The sequence below is a fragment of the Panthera tigris genome, chromosome A3 (genome assembly GCF_018350195.1).
Source record: "Panthera tigris isolate Pti1 chromosome A3, P.tigris_Pti1_mat1.1, whole genome shotgun sequence".
NCBI classification, from domain to species: domain Eukaryota; kingdom Metazoa; phylum Chordata; class Mammalia; order Carnivora; family Felidae; genus Panthera; species Panthera tigris.
The window spans coordinates 12,560,135-12,575,149 of NC_056662.1; the positions used below are offsets into that span (position 1 = coordinate 12,560,135).

The 15,015-nt window shown below is 47.1% G+C and overlaps 1 protein-coding gene across 2 annotated transcripts in view; it reads right to left on the minus strand.

The window, feature by feature from the left end:
* Positions 1-14,533, minus strand: part of ARFGEF2 (ADP ribosylation factor guanine nucleotide exchange factor 2) — a 98,759-nt gene extending 84,226 nt beyond the window's left edge. For both annotated transcript variants that reach the window (XM_042980206.1, XM_042980205.1), the window contains exons 1-2: positions 14,248-14,533; positions 479-509 (exon numbers count right to left, since the gene is read on the minus strand). In XM_042980206.1, coding sequence (XP_042836140.1) covers positions 479-509; positions 14,248-14,368 — 152 coding nt within the window. In that variant the 5' untranslated portion in view covers positions 14,369-14,533. The remainder of the gene's footprint in view (positions 1-478; positions 510-14,247) is intronic.
* Positions 14,534-15,015: the final 482 nt, after the last annotated feature.

Genomic DNA, 15,015 nt, shown 5'->3' on the forward strand with positions numbered 1-15,015 from the left:
CCTGCAAACTGCCTCTGCGGGGCCAGACAACTGAAAACCGAAACACATGCATTAGGACAAAAGACCATAGGGCCACATGCCGGCATCAGCTACATCGGGGCTGTAGTTTTGAAACGCGACGAACTGGCTTCTTGACCATGAAGACGAGGCACAGCCACTTTCGGGACAAGCTGTCCTCCTGCCTAAAGAAGCCGGACACAGAGGGCAAGCAAGGGCTTTGCCTCGTCTGTCAAGAAAAGGGACAGCAGCTTTAACCTGATCTTCCTTACCCTTTCCTGCAAATATGCAGTTACCGAGTCGGTAACCTGCTAACCTAGCATCTGTTCAAACACACACAGAGTCGGGCCCTGTGCCCGGCACTGTGCTAGGAGAGCATGCGCTGTCCATAATACAATATGAGAAAACACGCACAGAGAGGGGTTCCCGTGGCCACTACCCACTCCCTTAATACTGTATTTCAGCCAGGAGAAGAGCTTACCTCTGCTTTTCTATTTCTGCTTTAATTTCATCTGTGGGGAAAAAAGAAGGGCACGTTAAGAGAATGCAATAATTATGTAAAAGAAAACTTTACTGAAAGATTTGGAAAATATTAAAAAGAATGTTTATCAGAATTTTAAGAATGAAATGCTGATATGAAGTAATAAAAAGTGATTACGGTAACAATAACAATAGCTAACACGTGCACAGCAGCTATGTTGTGCTAGGCATTGCTCTAAGTACTTTACATACTTTTAATTTACTTAACCCTCAGAACAACCCTATAAGGCAGGTAGTATTTATCTCCATCGTATCTACAGCAGGCCTTCTCAACCAAGACACTGCTGACATCTGGGAGCAGCTAATCCATTATGGGGCTGTCCTACGCACTGCAGAACGTTCGCCGGTATCCCTGGCTTCTACCAGTGGGATCAGTAGCAGCCCTCTGCGGTCCGCAACACCAAAAATGTCTCCAGACGTTGCCAACTATCCTCTGGGGCAAAACTGCCCCAGGTGAGAATCACTGGTTTAGATGAGAAACCAAGGCACAGAAAGGTTAGGTAACTTGCCCCCTGTCAGATATCAGGAACTGGGGAACTAGAATTGGAATCCAAGCATTCCGGCCCATAGTGCAATGTTCTAGCTATTTCCCTGTCGTGCAAAATGCATGTTAAGGATAGCTACCGCAATAATATGGTAATACTATCAACATTTCCACTGTGCAAAAATATGTATAGGAGATTGGCAACAAATATAACAGAAAGCTGTGTTAGTAGAATGACTATTTTTTATTTTTTTCACATTTTCTATAAGCATATATACTTTGTTATTTTTACATAGAAGTTTTCTTTTATTGTGGCAAACACAAATAAAACTTACCATCTTAACCATTTTAAAATACACAGTTCAGTGCATTAAGTACACTCATATTGTTGTGCCAAGGTATATAAAAATTTTTATGAATTTATAAAAAATCTTTACCATGGAGGTTATACAACCTCACAGTTAGGGTTTCAGAAATAAAGCGTCATTGTTCACAAATCACAATCTCGGATAGTCTTATTTCCAGGAGAACAAGGTTTTGTGCCCTTGAGGCAACAGAACGCCCCATCTAAATATGGAGAGAATTCTCCCCCATTCTCTTGGTCAAAAGTATTCCTGCACATTAGGCTTCACAGGCTCAACATATTATCAAACCAGGCCACTGAAGTAAGCCTGCTGTGTACTCAGATAATCTCCAAGAGCAGTCTTCTTTATCCAATCTGTTGAGAACCAGTGGTCTGGATACAGCATTAGTTATCCCAGCAACACAGCTCTGGAAATTACAGATTTCCTTTTCTTGGACAACTATTGTCCTAGACTGAACTAGGAAGTGAAAACTCAACAACCAGATTCACTAGAGGTGGCAATTTCTAACCCTAAAGCAATCTTCCAATGTCTTCTTACTGCACACATCAGACAACGGGGGAGAAACACCCAGATGATCGTTAGCAAGCATTTTGCTCATGGACCATCGGGGCTGTGACACACAGGGTCTGTTACAGAGAGCTCTGTGGCATTCCCTTTTGGGACAAGAATCCACTAAGGACGTAGCTGTGGCTTCCTCTAGTGGAGGCCTCCGGGCTGTGGGAGTGGCTCAGGAGACCCATCCAGCCCAGGACACTGGTAGCCAAGCTTTCAGCTGGGAGAAATCTGTGCCCATAACGTCAAGGCTTTCTTGGTCCTTGGTGTCACCGTGTGACAGGCCAGAGGCACACCGCTCCTCAAACTCAAACGTAAGGTCTCCTTCTGTTCGCGGTTACCTTGTTAGCGTCTAGATGTTAAATATATCTGAAGCAATTAAGCCTTCACTAGAGTCTGAGCTGGCCTCTGAGCTCCAAAATCATCTGTTTTGGAATGTCACCGGTGCCAACTCACTAATGGATGAGGCAATCACCAGGAATGCCAGCTACTCAGTCACTGGGGCATCAAGGGTAATAAACTCAAGTGCAACACTCAAAGGCCTACGGAGGCCAGGCAGTGGACATCAAGGAGAGGCACGGGTGGGTTTAAGACATCAGTGGAAGGGGGGGACCCCTCCACGTCCCACAGGGCCTCAGTCCCAGCGGAGCCCAGAGGTGCCAGCTGTTTTGATTTTTCCAGAGGTCAAAACCCGGATTTTAAGTGAAAGTTTGACTGTAATCCAAAGCAACCTCAATTATTTTTAAAAGTATTATGCTCAAAAAAAACTAGTTTGCAACCTTTGCTTTACCGATCAGGAAAAATCGAGGAAAATGTACTTCACTGGCTGCAGAGAAGTTAACAACTGCTGGGGACAAAAGTGGCTTTTAAGGACTATGGCCAGCACTATGAAGACAAAACATCCAAGTTTTACACCAGCTAAAATGCTTCTCAGCCAAAAGGCATGTAAGGAGCCTGAGGACCAGGGTTCAAGGCCCAACTCCACTAAATTTTACAGATGAAAACACCAGACTCCGAGACATTACAGTCTAGTAAGTGGTAGGGCTGGAACTTGAACCCAGAAAATTAAGGCCCTTGTTCATAACCCTTGGGTACGAGGGTGACTCCCAAATAAGCACCCAGAATTTCCTGGTAAGCTATAAATGCAGAATGTAAATGTTGGCTTTGCTATCACTAACGCAGACTTGATTACTGCGACCATAGTTCGAAGCACCAGTGTTTGGACCGCTCTGAGCCCCATCCGGCCTCGGGAGGCTGAACCCCGGCTCTGGACTCTCTCGATCTCCTTTCCTGGCCTGCTGTGGCAGAGCCACCAAGATGGTACGCCCTGGTTTTCCAAAAGAACTGAACACAGGCCAGAGTGACTTGTGGCAGTGAGTGAAGGGCACAGCCCTCCACAGTGAGCAGGACAGAGGACACTACTGGCGACAGCTATTGCCAAAGGCCAAGACACCAAGGTCACAAATCGTATGTTTGCAGATTTTCTTCAGTTTCTCACTTTATGCTTAAGTAGTCCCACAAGAATGAGGAATTGTTGCACTCTCTACACCATTCTTAAAGAAGAAAAATTATGAAAAAAACCTCTTCATTGGGCACAGCTGGGGTCCCGATGATGCTGGAAAGCCCCGGGGGGGGGGGGGGGGCGGGGGCGGGCAGGGGGAGGCAGCCTGAGCTGACCTACCTATGTTCTGACAGATCAATCTGGTGGCTGTTTTGAGTATAAAGAGGAGGGTGGCCAGGACAGAAGCAGGGACTCCAATCAAGGGGCTACTGTTACTAATCCAGGCGAGCAGTAACAGGGGCCTGGACCAGGATGGAGTCCATGGGGGAAGGTGAAGCATCAGAACCACAGGAACGCGCCACTTCTGTAGGCTGGGAACGGCCGAACAGTAGCAGTTTCATATGGCCTGCCCTAACAGTTGGCTTCTGGATATATCTGGATAATAGGGTATGTTCTTCCCATTAAACAGAGGCAGAAAAAGAAACAGGGGAAAGGTGTGTGGCAGGGGGCCTCACAGATAGCTTGGCACGGCCTGGTGTGGTGGAAGACAGGAAATTCGTTTGAGATTCAGCAAGAACTAGGTTCAAGTCCTCGCATGGACATCTATTAGCTGAACGAGGCCAGCTGGGTTAGTAAGCCTTTCTGACTCTTGACTGCCAACTTTAAAAAATGGGGATGATGAAAAGCAGCCCCCTCTGCCCCACAGACTGTAACCAGGCCTTTGGGTGCAGGTGATTCTCTTGACAAGCCCATGAGAGAGGTATTGTCAGATTAATGGCTAAGGCAGGGTCCGGCCTACAGCAGGTGGTCAACCAAGTGACAGTTCTCTTGCTTTTTTCCTAAAAGAGGAGTCAGAAATTGCGCAAAACCTCTAGTGCTATCAGTGGAACCAAGCAGAGACAAGGGAAAAAAGAAAATGAGGGGCAGGTGCCGATTCGGTCCTCCCCAACACCCAGGAAGCCAAGAGCACTCTTATCCCGTAACTGTTACCCAGGTGAGGAATCTGGGCACACGGCCGAAGTCACCTGTCCACCATCACAGCCACCAAGTGCTACTGCATCATACCCAGGCTGTCTGCTCCAGAAGCCCCTCAATGATGAGACAGAGGAGGAGGAAGAGGAGCATACGGTAGGACACACCTGCTCTGGTTTATTGCTCCACATTTTAACAGGTGTTCCCAGTAGCCAACCGGGCAATTAGCAGCCATAAATGAACAGGCTGGAGAGGAGGAAGACCTGAGTGGGGTGGAGCAGCTTCAGCTGAAAAGCCACACTCTTCCTAGGAAATCCTTTCGGGGCATGGCTGCCATCTACCAACCCCTAGGGTCAGGACCACCCCCGCCCCCCATTCATCAGTGACTTTGGCACAAGCCTCTACTCCACTCCCAGGCTGAGTCCAAAGACGACCCACATCAACCTCAATGATCCCATCACTGGTCAACTCACCCAGAGACCCCAAAAGTCCCTGCAAATCTTCAACTCTCCCCACACATCTGACCTGCCACACACCCCCCTGCCTCCTATGCAAACCAAGGCTGCCCCAAACTCGTGCAACTTCTCCTCCAAGGCCCTCTTCCCCCACTCCAAGCCAGCCTGGGGAGGCTGGTCACACTCTGAATCTTGTCCCTATGTGGAATGGTGGACTTCCAGCTCCTTCCTGACCCATGCCCTCAGTCTTCTCTCCTTCCAGCTGACCAGCAGGGCCCTTCTTTGGCCTGTCAGATCTTGACAAGGCCAGCATTAGCTTTCCCCTTCCTTCAGTTCCCAGGATGGGTCCCATTAGCAGGACTGCTATCAGAATGGTAGGTGATCAACAGTCATGACTCTCTCTGACCTTCAGTCTTTAACTTGTGGCAAAATCCCAAACTGAGATTATACTACCATCTCCTTCTGACCTGTCTCCACCTAGCAACCAGACCTCTGACAGTGGGGCAAGTTGGTAGGGCTAGAGAGTCATAACCGCCAACCATAAATGGAGCCCTAAATAATGCCGGGTGAGCCCATCTCCTCTACCCTCCCTAAACTACTGCTCCTTTCTCCGCTCTTCTCCAACACCCCACCTCCCCTCCTAACTAACCACCAACCGGTCCTCCTCTTTCCTCATTACCCACGAAGTGGCCTCCTATTTCATACAGAGATTAGAAGCCGCCACAAGGAGACTGACTCAGCTTCCCGTTAGAGAACCTAACTGGTTCTGTACCCAGAATTTCACTCTTTCCTGCCAGAAGACAGTGTCCAATCCCTCCACCTCTATAATCTCCCATCCCTACCTGCCTCTGCATGCTCTCCGTTCTGCCTGGAATCTGATTACTTCTCACGGTGCCGGGCCACCACCACTGCCATCCACGCTGCTCCAGCTCCCACCCTGTCCTCCCACAGCAGCCAGAGGGATTCCCTTAAAATGTAAATGAGATCACATTTGCTCAAAACAGATTATCCATAACCCTTACGACGGAAATCAGATTACATCTGCTCCTTTGCTCAAAACTTTCCACTGGCTTCGCATCTCACCCTGAGTAAAATCCAAAATCTTGACCTTGGCCTCCAAGCCTCTGTAAGATCTGGCCCCCTGCCATCCCTCTGATCTCACCTTCTAGACACTCCGCTGCCCCCACCCCCAGCCTGCTCGTTCCAGTCTGAGGGACTTTGCAATCGCTATTCCTGCTGCCTTGGAATGCCCTCCCTCCCCCAGATATCCGCAGGGCTCACTCCCTCACTTCCTTCAGTTCCCCCTTCCAATGTCACCTTCCCTCACCACCCAAACTGCCACCTCTGCCCCTCCTTGTCATTCTCTATTTCCTCACCTGCTTCACTTTTCCACTTCACCCTGGTTTACTTTTCTCATCTTGCTTCACAGTACTTCCCGCCCTTGACGTATTATTTATCAGTTCATTTGTTTTCTGTCTTCCCCAGGAGAATATAAACTATGATAACTGAGACTTTTGTCTCTTCTGGTCACTGCTGAATTCCCAGCACCTAGGAATTCCTAGGCAGAGGGGAGGCACTCGATATTTGTTGAATGAATAAACTGTCCTTTCTCTATCCTGCATTATTTAACCTCTCACTCAGCTGGACCCTTCCCAAGTTTAAACCTTTAAATAAAGAAAAGATAAGACAAAAAAACCTTCCGGGATCCACACCTCCCTCCTCCCCTTCACACCAGAGCCAAATTTGGGGAAAGAGCTGCCCATGCTCACTGCCTACTTCCTCACCTCCTACCCACGCCCCAGCCCACTCCAGTCTGGCTTTCACCTTCACCGACCGTACCACCAAAGCAGCCCAAACTAAGGTCACCAATGACCCACATGTTTCTTGATCTGATGGGCATTTTGCCACTCTCCATCTAACCCGACCTCCCTGCAGCATTTGACCTTACCGACCTCACCCTCCTTGAAATGTTCTCTGCTTCTATCTTCCCAGGCACACATTCTCATCTGCCCTCTGCTTCTGCCCCAACTCCTCTCTATGGCCTTTGCAGGCTGCCTCCTCTGCCCAGCCAGGCAGGGGTTCCCGAGGCCCAGGCAGACCTCTGGCTCTCGTTCTCTGTACACTCTCTCCCTAGGCCACCTCACTCTCACCGACACCTTCGGTTCCCACCTAGGCTCTCCTGACTCCCAAATCATGACTTCTGGCCCCGGTCTGTCTCAGGAGCAACAGGCTCATATGTCCACCTGCTGCCTGCTCCACCTAACTGGATGCTCGAAGGCAGGTGAGCCTCAACACATCAAGTCCCAACTCAGATCACTCCCACCTTATGGAACGGCACCACCATCCATTCAGTCGGGTGAGTCAGAAACTTAACAGCCAGCCTCTTCCTTATCCAATGTTCTCATTCACCTTCTGGACAAGTGGGGAATACACTCGCTTTGCTTGGCTTCTGTCCTCACCACTGAGGCCAGGAACCAACATCTCCCACCCGGGTGACGGGAACTGCCTCCTCACTGTCCCTGAGCAATCCCTCTGGTCCTCCTCTAAAATGTTCTGAACACAACAGTCCAAGTCCAAGTGATCTTTCCAAAACACAAACCTGGTCATCATGGCACCTTCTCCCCTGTTTACTACTCTCCAGTGTTGTCTCACTGCTTTTGCTTGGAAAATCAGACTCCTCACCATGAAAACCTTGCGGTCCTGCATGGTAGGGCCCTGGCCACCCCTCCCACCTTATTCTCACACACTCTCCCCTTTCATTTACCATATCTCTCTCTTTCTTTTTCAATTAAATGATCACATTTTTTTTTTCTATTTTGAGATAACTGTCGATCGACTTTTTAGTTTAACAGTTGTACTCCTCCCTGCCACGGGACCTTTGTACATACTATTCCCACATCCTGCCAAAACACCTGTCACCCTAACCTATTTAATTTTTTTTAAGCTTTTATCTTTAAGGAATCTCCACACCCAACATGGGGCTCAAACTCACATTCCCAAGATCAAGAGTCACTCTACTGAAGGAGCCAGGCAGGTGCCCCGCCCACCTACTTAATTCTTATTTATCATTCAAATCTCAAGACTTCCTCAGGGAAATTTTCCCTCACAACTTTGCTCACTCCCCTGCAGGACCAGGTTTCTCTCCTTCATAGGACTTTTTAGGTTAACTTTTTTTTTTTTTTTAAACGTTGATTCAGAGGATGTGAGCATTTGAATAATGCACTTCTTCCCCATTAACTGCAAACTCCATGAGAAGAGGGTCCTTGTTTGCTTCCCCTGCATCATGACACCAAATGTGACACCCAAATAAATATCTTCTCAGTGAATGTCACCCTTGTTTAGTCAACAGACAAAAGGACCATATAAAGAGCAAAATATGCACTAACCGCTCCCTGGGACTGAGGAAAAATTTAAGAATTTAATGGCACAAGAAGGCTGTTCTCCCCACAAATCTATGAAACTTAACAAAATACCTTTAATAAAAAAAAAAAAAAAAAAGCAGCAAAAGACTTATTTACAACCAAGACAGTAAACTGAAAGAAGCTCCTTTAGGAAGACTCCAGGAATGAGTCAAGGTTTTCTAAGATAACCTTGCTGGAAAGAAAGTCAAGTATTTTCCTGGCAGCCCCCTAAGCCTGCTGAAATTGGTGAGGACTAAATACAGTTCTGAGCTATTTATATAGGAAACTCCATGTACTTGCTGATTAAGTACACATTTCACAAGTCTGCTCTTTTCCATAAAGAATAGTCTTACTGTTTTCCCCAGACTCTCCCCTGAGATTTACACGTACAGGACAGAGCTCTAAATTCATCCAACGGCTTGCTTCACCAGCATCGAAATGTCAGAGACCAGAAAAACGTCCACGAACCAACTAATACGGGAGGCAGAAAAGAGCAAGCATTCAGTTTCTTCTCCTTTAAATATGGTTAACACCAGAGCCTCTAAATTTTAACAGGTTATCTGTTAGGCACCAGACTTTACTACACTGGGTCACTTAACCTTCACAATAATCCCGGGACAAAGGTATTATCACCTTTAGCATTTCGGGAAACTGAGGCTCAAAGAAGCTAAATTATCAACCCAGCATCACAGAACTAATCAAGAAGCAAAGTTTCCAACTCAGCTCTCAGTGAATTTTCTGCTAATCCAATAAACAAACAATTTTCAGTAATCAAAATCCAACTTTTAGATGGTGCTTCTAGGCAGGTGACCGCTTCCTGAAGAATCATCATAAAGCTTTTCAACAAAAACTAATCTGTCAGGGTCCTGAGTCCTGGTATTTCTCAAAACATTAATCTGCACCACGTGCAAACAAAATGTCTCATCCAAACACCAGAGTTTGCCAAAATTAAAGGGTTTATTTTGTATTTCACCAGGAAGGCTTACTTTATTTGCTATGACAATTTAGAGATGGTTTTCATATTTTTCAAATTTTGCACTTAGGTTCTTCCTAGTGGTGAGAACAGTTATTTTGAACACATCAAAATTAGAATAACAACAACATCATATGGAGGACAAAGCAGTTCACTTTATCATATGGACGTGTAAATGTTGAATTTTTTTTTTTGCACATTAATATACAACTAAGATTTATGAGCATACTCCCTTAACTGGCTTCTCCCCAAGGACATTTAAACCCGTTCGAGTTTTTTCTATTTTAAAATAATAAGGAGAAAAACCCTCCCAGGATCCACATCTCCTGCCTCTCCTTCACGCCACAGCCAAACTTTGGAAAACAGTTGTCTGTGCTCGCTATTTCCTCACCTCCCACTCATGCTTCGCCCATTCCATTCTGGTTTTCTCCTTCATTGTGCCACCAGAACAGCTCAAGCTAAGATCACCAATGACCCGCACGCCTCTCAGTCCCATATATCAAGCGGAGTGGCAGATCTAAAGCTGGATTTTACGATTTGTATGTCAGGCCAGGGCACGTGTGTTCCGTAGGTGTCCCGCCTGGCTGTGCAGATGTGGCAAGACTCTCTCTGGGCCTCGGTTTCCCTTTGCCTGCGGTACCCAAAGACGGACACCAGCTACATGCTACACCTCCAGAATTCATCAAAGGCACTTTACCGCTGATGGAGAGAGAGGTCATAAATCAGAAAGCTTCATCACTCAAGCGAAGCTTATGGGCCATCGGCTCTTTACCCTCATTTCTTTCTTCCCCTTAGTTCCTAAACTAAAGTAAACCGAAGATACATGCAGCAAAAAGCTGCAGGGGAACAAAGCTGTCATCATTGTGACGACAGGCTTTCAAATATATCAAAATTCAACTATAGAAAATATGGTCTCTCTACTTACCAAATGCTTTTACTTAATGAAACTTCAAAACTTTACTGCAGTGCAATTATCGCTTAAAGACTCCACTGAGTATTTTACATACAATAACTCTCCTACGGAGAAGCAGCGCAAGCGTGACAGTAACGGTTAAGGTCCTGGGCTCTGGAGCCAGCCTGCCAGTGTTCCATCCTGGCTCCACTGCTTCCTGGTTGAGGTATGCTGGCCAACTTCTCTGGGCCTCAATGAGGATAATAACAGTTAAGAAGTAAACTGCCGCAGAGCACATGGCATGGTGCCTGGAACACAGAAATGCTTAGTACATGGTAGAGACCAATAGTTATTACATAACATGTGATTTTAAGACGTTACTCAATTGGGTGACAATGATGTGTCAGTGTAGCGTCATCATAGTAATAAATGTTCCACTCTGGTGAGGCATGTCGCTAACGGGAGAGGCAGCGCATGTGTGGGGGCAGGGAGATGAGAATTCTCTGTACCTTCTGTGCAACTTTGCTGTGGACCTAAAACTGCTCTAAAAAAAAAGTCTATTTAAAAAAAGAAATCACTCTATTTCATACGAAAGCCATACAGATATGTTTGTTATTCTTTTTATGTTTTCTTGATAATGACTAAGAATGACACCAAGTAATTACGGAGCACTCAGCTCTTAGCACTCTGTGTGGATTAAGTTACGAAGTAAGATAATGCATCTCTTATCATATATAGATGAGAAGAGTACTGTTAGAACTCAGTTAACGTTTTCCAGATTTCCAGGCAAATTTTTCCATACTCAATTTAAAAACACCCAGATTATCCTGTCAAGTCTCCAAACTCTAGAATTTATAATTTATAACTCAGTAAAGAGAGATCATGACAGAAAATGGCCCTTAAGACACTTATGAAAGGGAGGTTTAGGAATGTATGTGTGTACCCCAACAAGAAGGCTGAAGGGTTCAAGATTATTAATACACATCAGAGCTTCGTTAACAAGGTAAAGACCGACAAAATCCTTGGGGTGATGAATACTCTTACAGGCTATTTTGATACTCCAGATAAAGGCTGGCAGGACAAAATCCCCTAACTGGGTAGTCTATACCTACCTATGCATTTGGCATTTAGTGCAGATAAATCACTGAGATTACTCCAAACCTGTTCGATCCTGATCATCACTGCTGTTACAAGGGACAACCCTGTCTTCATTGAGCTTTAGCAAGTTAACACTGCGATAAACACAGCCTCCTGGTCGTGTAATTACATTCTTATTTACTGCAGCAACAAACCAAATAGAGCAATAAGTCATTCCTGAACGAGGAACCAATGCAGGTTAAGAACATCAGGCTAGAGCCCTCAGTGTCTGTGGTCTGTTACAGCTTAAGCTAATAATAAAACCTGGGTGGCTCAGTCGGTTGAGTGTCCGACTTCGGCTCAGGTCATGCTCTCGCGGTTTGTGGGTTCGAGCCCCACGTCGGGCTCTGTGCTGACAACTCAGAGCCTGGAGCCTGCTTCGGATTCTGTGTCTCCCTCTCTCTGCCCCTTCCCCGCTCATGCTCTGTCTCTGTCTCTCAAAGATGTATAAATGTTAAAAAAAAAAAAAAACCAACCAAGAGCAAAACCAAGAGCATCCACTACGTGCCAAGTTCTTTGCACATGTCAACTAACTTCATCCTTACAATAACCCAATGAAGAAGGTATAATACCTGTCCAAGATCACAAAGATAAGAAGCGGAAGGCAAGCGACTTGAACCCCGGCAGTCTTGAGTCCAGAGAACACACTCCTAACCTCCCTACTATGCAGTCCCTGCAGCCCTGATCCCCTCCCCCAATACACTACAACAGACGAATCCTATCACAGCTGCTTCCTGTAAGTGCGCTCCATCATCTAAGCACTTCAACTTTGGGTGGTCATTTACAGTTCCTCTTATCAAAATTAACGATAATCTGTATGTGGTAATCTCCAAAACGCTGGCCACGTTACAAAACTTCTTATACACAAGCTCACACACAGGCTTGTTTCTGGGCACAAGACTGTGCCTGGAGATGCAGAGTGAAGCATCAATCACCATGTACTTTGCTATAGGTTTTCTACTGTTTACAAATAAAAGCAGTCATTTCTATTCAACAGCAATGACACAATTACTCTCTTAAAAAAATGGCCACTTTGACTCAACACTGTGCACAGGTTCCCTTATAATAGTTCCTATGACCCAATTTGATGACAGTGATGAGCCACCATGTCCATTTGTTTGCTATTCATTTAACCTATGGTCAAATTACTTCTTATATGAGCTATTTCTTACAATCCACTACTAAAACATTGAACGTGCATTCCACAACTTCTGAATAAAGATATGATCCAAAAACATCTAAAAAAGCTCTCAATGTTATGACCCTTTATGACCCATAATACAATTTTAGAAGTAGGTTGCAAAATTGTGATAAACAACTTAGTGAAAATGAGGAATGAAAAATTTTCTGCCAAATAGTTATCTTTAAATTTCTGCGACAATACTCTTAAAGTAATATTGACAGGATAGACTCCAGGCAGGTTTCAAAATGGAGTTCTAGCTATTGGGCTTTTGCCTAACAAACTGCTTTGAGGTGTTTATCCTGCATTCCTGATAAAACAATATCCAACAATTAGCCTTGGTTTTCTGAATAGAAAAGCTTTACAAATCTAAATCTCAGTAAATTCCTCCAATTGATCCTGGGTTTCACAGGACTAGTTTCTGTTTCCAGATTATCTAAGCAACTACAACCTCTCAATCAATAGTTCCTGACCCCTGAGGGAGTCTCAGACCCTTCCGAGAATCAGATAAAGCCAAAGACCTTCTCCTCGACAAGTGCAAAGTTCACAAGCTAGTTCCTAGGCCCCAAGAGAAGAATCTCGGCTCTGTCCCTTACACCAAACGTAGCGAGAAAAGTGACGGCAACTACAAACTCCCTAACAGAAAATCAAACTTTCCATTTACTCGATTTGTTAGGGCAAAACCAGGTCTTTTTACAGATGTCAAACCAAAGGCACTGGGGTCGTGAATTAGCTTGAAGCTAGCGCTCGTCAAATGTATTGATCCTCAACACCCAGAACTCTTCTCCTGAAACTCCACATGGTGGATACTTCTTGCCTTTCGGTACTCAGCTCAAATGTCACCTCCTCAGAAAGGATTACTTTCTTGACACCCTATCAAAACCAGTCCGCAGGCCCCCCCCCCTTTTTTTTATCATATCTTGCTCTTTTACTTTCACAAAAGTATTTATCAGTACTCAAAAACGTCTCAGTAATTTTAGTTTCCCCTTTTAGAGTATAAGCCCCACAAAGGCAAGTATCTTGTCTGTCTTGTAGTGCCCATCACAGCACCTAGTAGACAGTGGCCACTTGGTAAATATTTCAACGATTAAAAGACAGGATGTCGATGCTGTAATCAACTACCAAGGTTTTAACTAGCTATGAGTGAGAGTCCTCTCCCTCTTTGCATAATCCGTGGGTCCATTCAATCAGCACCTACTATGTGCCAGGCAGAGCTGCAGACGCAGGGAATCCAGCAGTGAATAAAACAGACGAGCCTTTTTGCCCTCAAAGAACATCTATTTCAGTGGACTGCCCGCAACGAGCGGATCTCTTGCACCTACCTAAGAGGTGCAGGACATGACGGAGTTATGGGAGATCCCCAAATGAAAGGGAAAACATTCTCCAATCCAGGACTTCCAAAACAAATGTCAGGGGTTTCCCTAAGGCAGGTGAGCAAAGCACTTGCTCTGCTCGCATGGGGGAACCCTAACCAGCAGAACGCAGGTAAAGAGAAAACTTGGGGCAAGGACTACCGCTCCTGAGGTTGGTGAGGGGAGGAACCAGGAAACAGGACGGCAAGGAGTCGTGGCAAGAGCCCGGGGCTGGGAGGCTGGATTAGCTAGCGCTGGCTGTCACTAACTTGCTAGGTGACCTTGGGCCAGTCCCGAGCTGCCTGGACATCAGTTTCCCCGGGCTATAATAAGGGGGTCGGCAGGGTGGGATTCGAGGTCGGGGGAGGTGGAAACCAGGAGGCCGGGCGGGGTAACGGCCGGCGTGGGGAGGCCGGCGCGGGGCCGGGCCGGGGCGGCTCACCCACCGAGCGCCACCTGGCAGGCCCTGCGCAGCTGGGAGTGCTGGGGCCGCTTCACCTCCTTGTCGGCTAGGATCTTCTCCAGGGCCCGAGACACGAACATGCTCTTGGTCTGGCTCTCCTGCATGGCCCCGGCCCGGCGGGGGCTGGCAGCCCCGCGGGCGGGCGGTGCGAACAAGCGGGCGAGCGACGCTGCGAGCCCGGCGTCCCGGCCACCACCGGCCGCGTTCGTCCGCGCCGCCCCGTCAGGAAGCGACGCCGCGGCCCCACGGCGCCGCCATGTTGGAGCGCGTCACGTGACCACGTGACTGGCGGGGCCGCTACGGCCGCCGAGCGTCCGTCGACCCCGTGACCCCGGCGGGGCGGGGCCTGCGGCTGGGGGCGGGGCCCGGCGGGTGAGGAGGGGAGGGGCGAGGGTGGAGGAAGGAAGAAAAAAAGGTGGGGGAGGAGAATGGGAGTGGGTGAAAGGCCAGAGGGCCCGGGAGGGACAAAGGAGAAAGGTGAAAAGGAGGACAGGTAGGGGGTCGATTGGAGGTGAAGGGGTGAGGGGAGAGAGGAGGTAGGAAGAGGAGAGTTCAGGGGAAAAGAGATGAGAAGGAGAGAAGATAAGGGCAGGTGAGAGAGGAAAGGAAGGGGTGGAGGGAAAGGGGAGGTGAAAGGAAGGCAGAGAGAGGGAAGGGGGATTCATGGACACTCTCCAGACACAGGATTTCTCCATGCCTGTTGGCGAGACACACACCTTGCACCCAACTTTACCGTCACTGCACTGCGTGC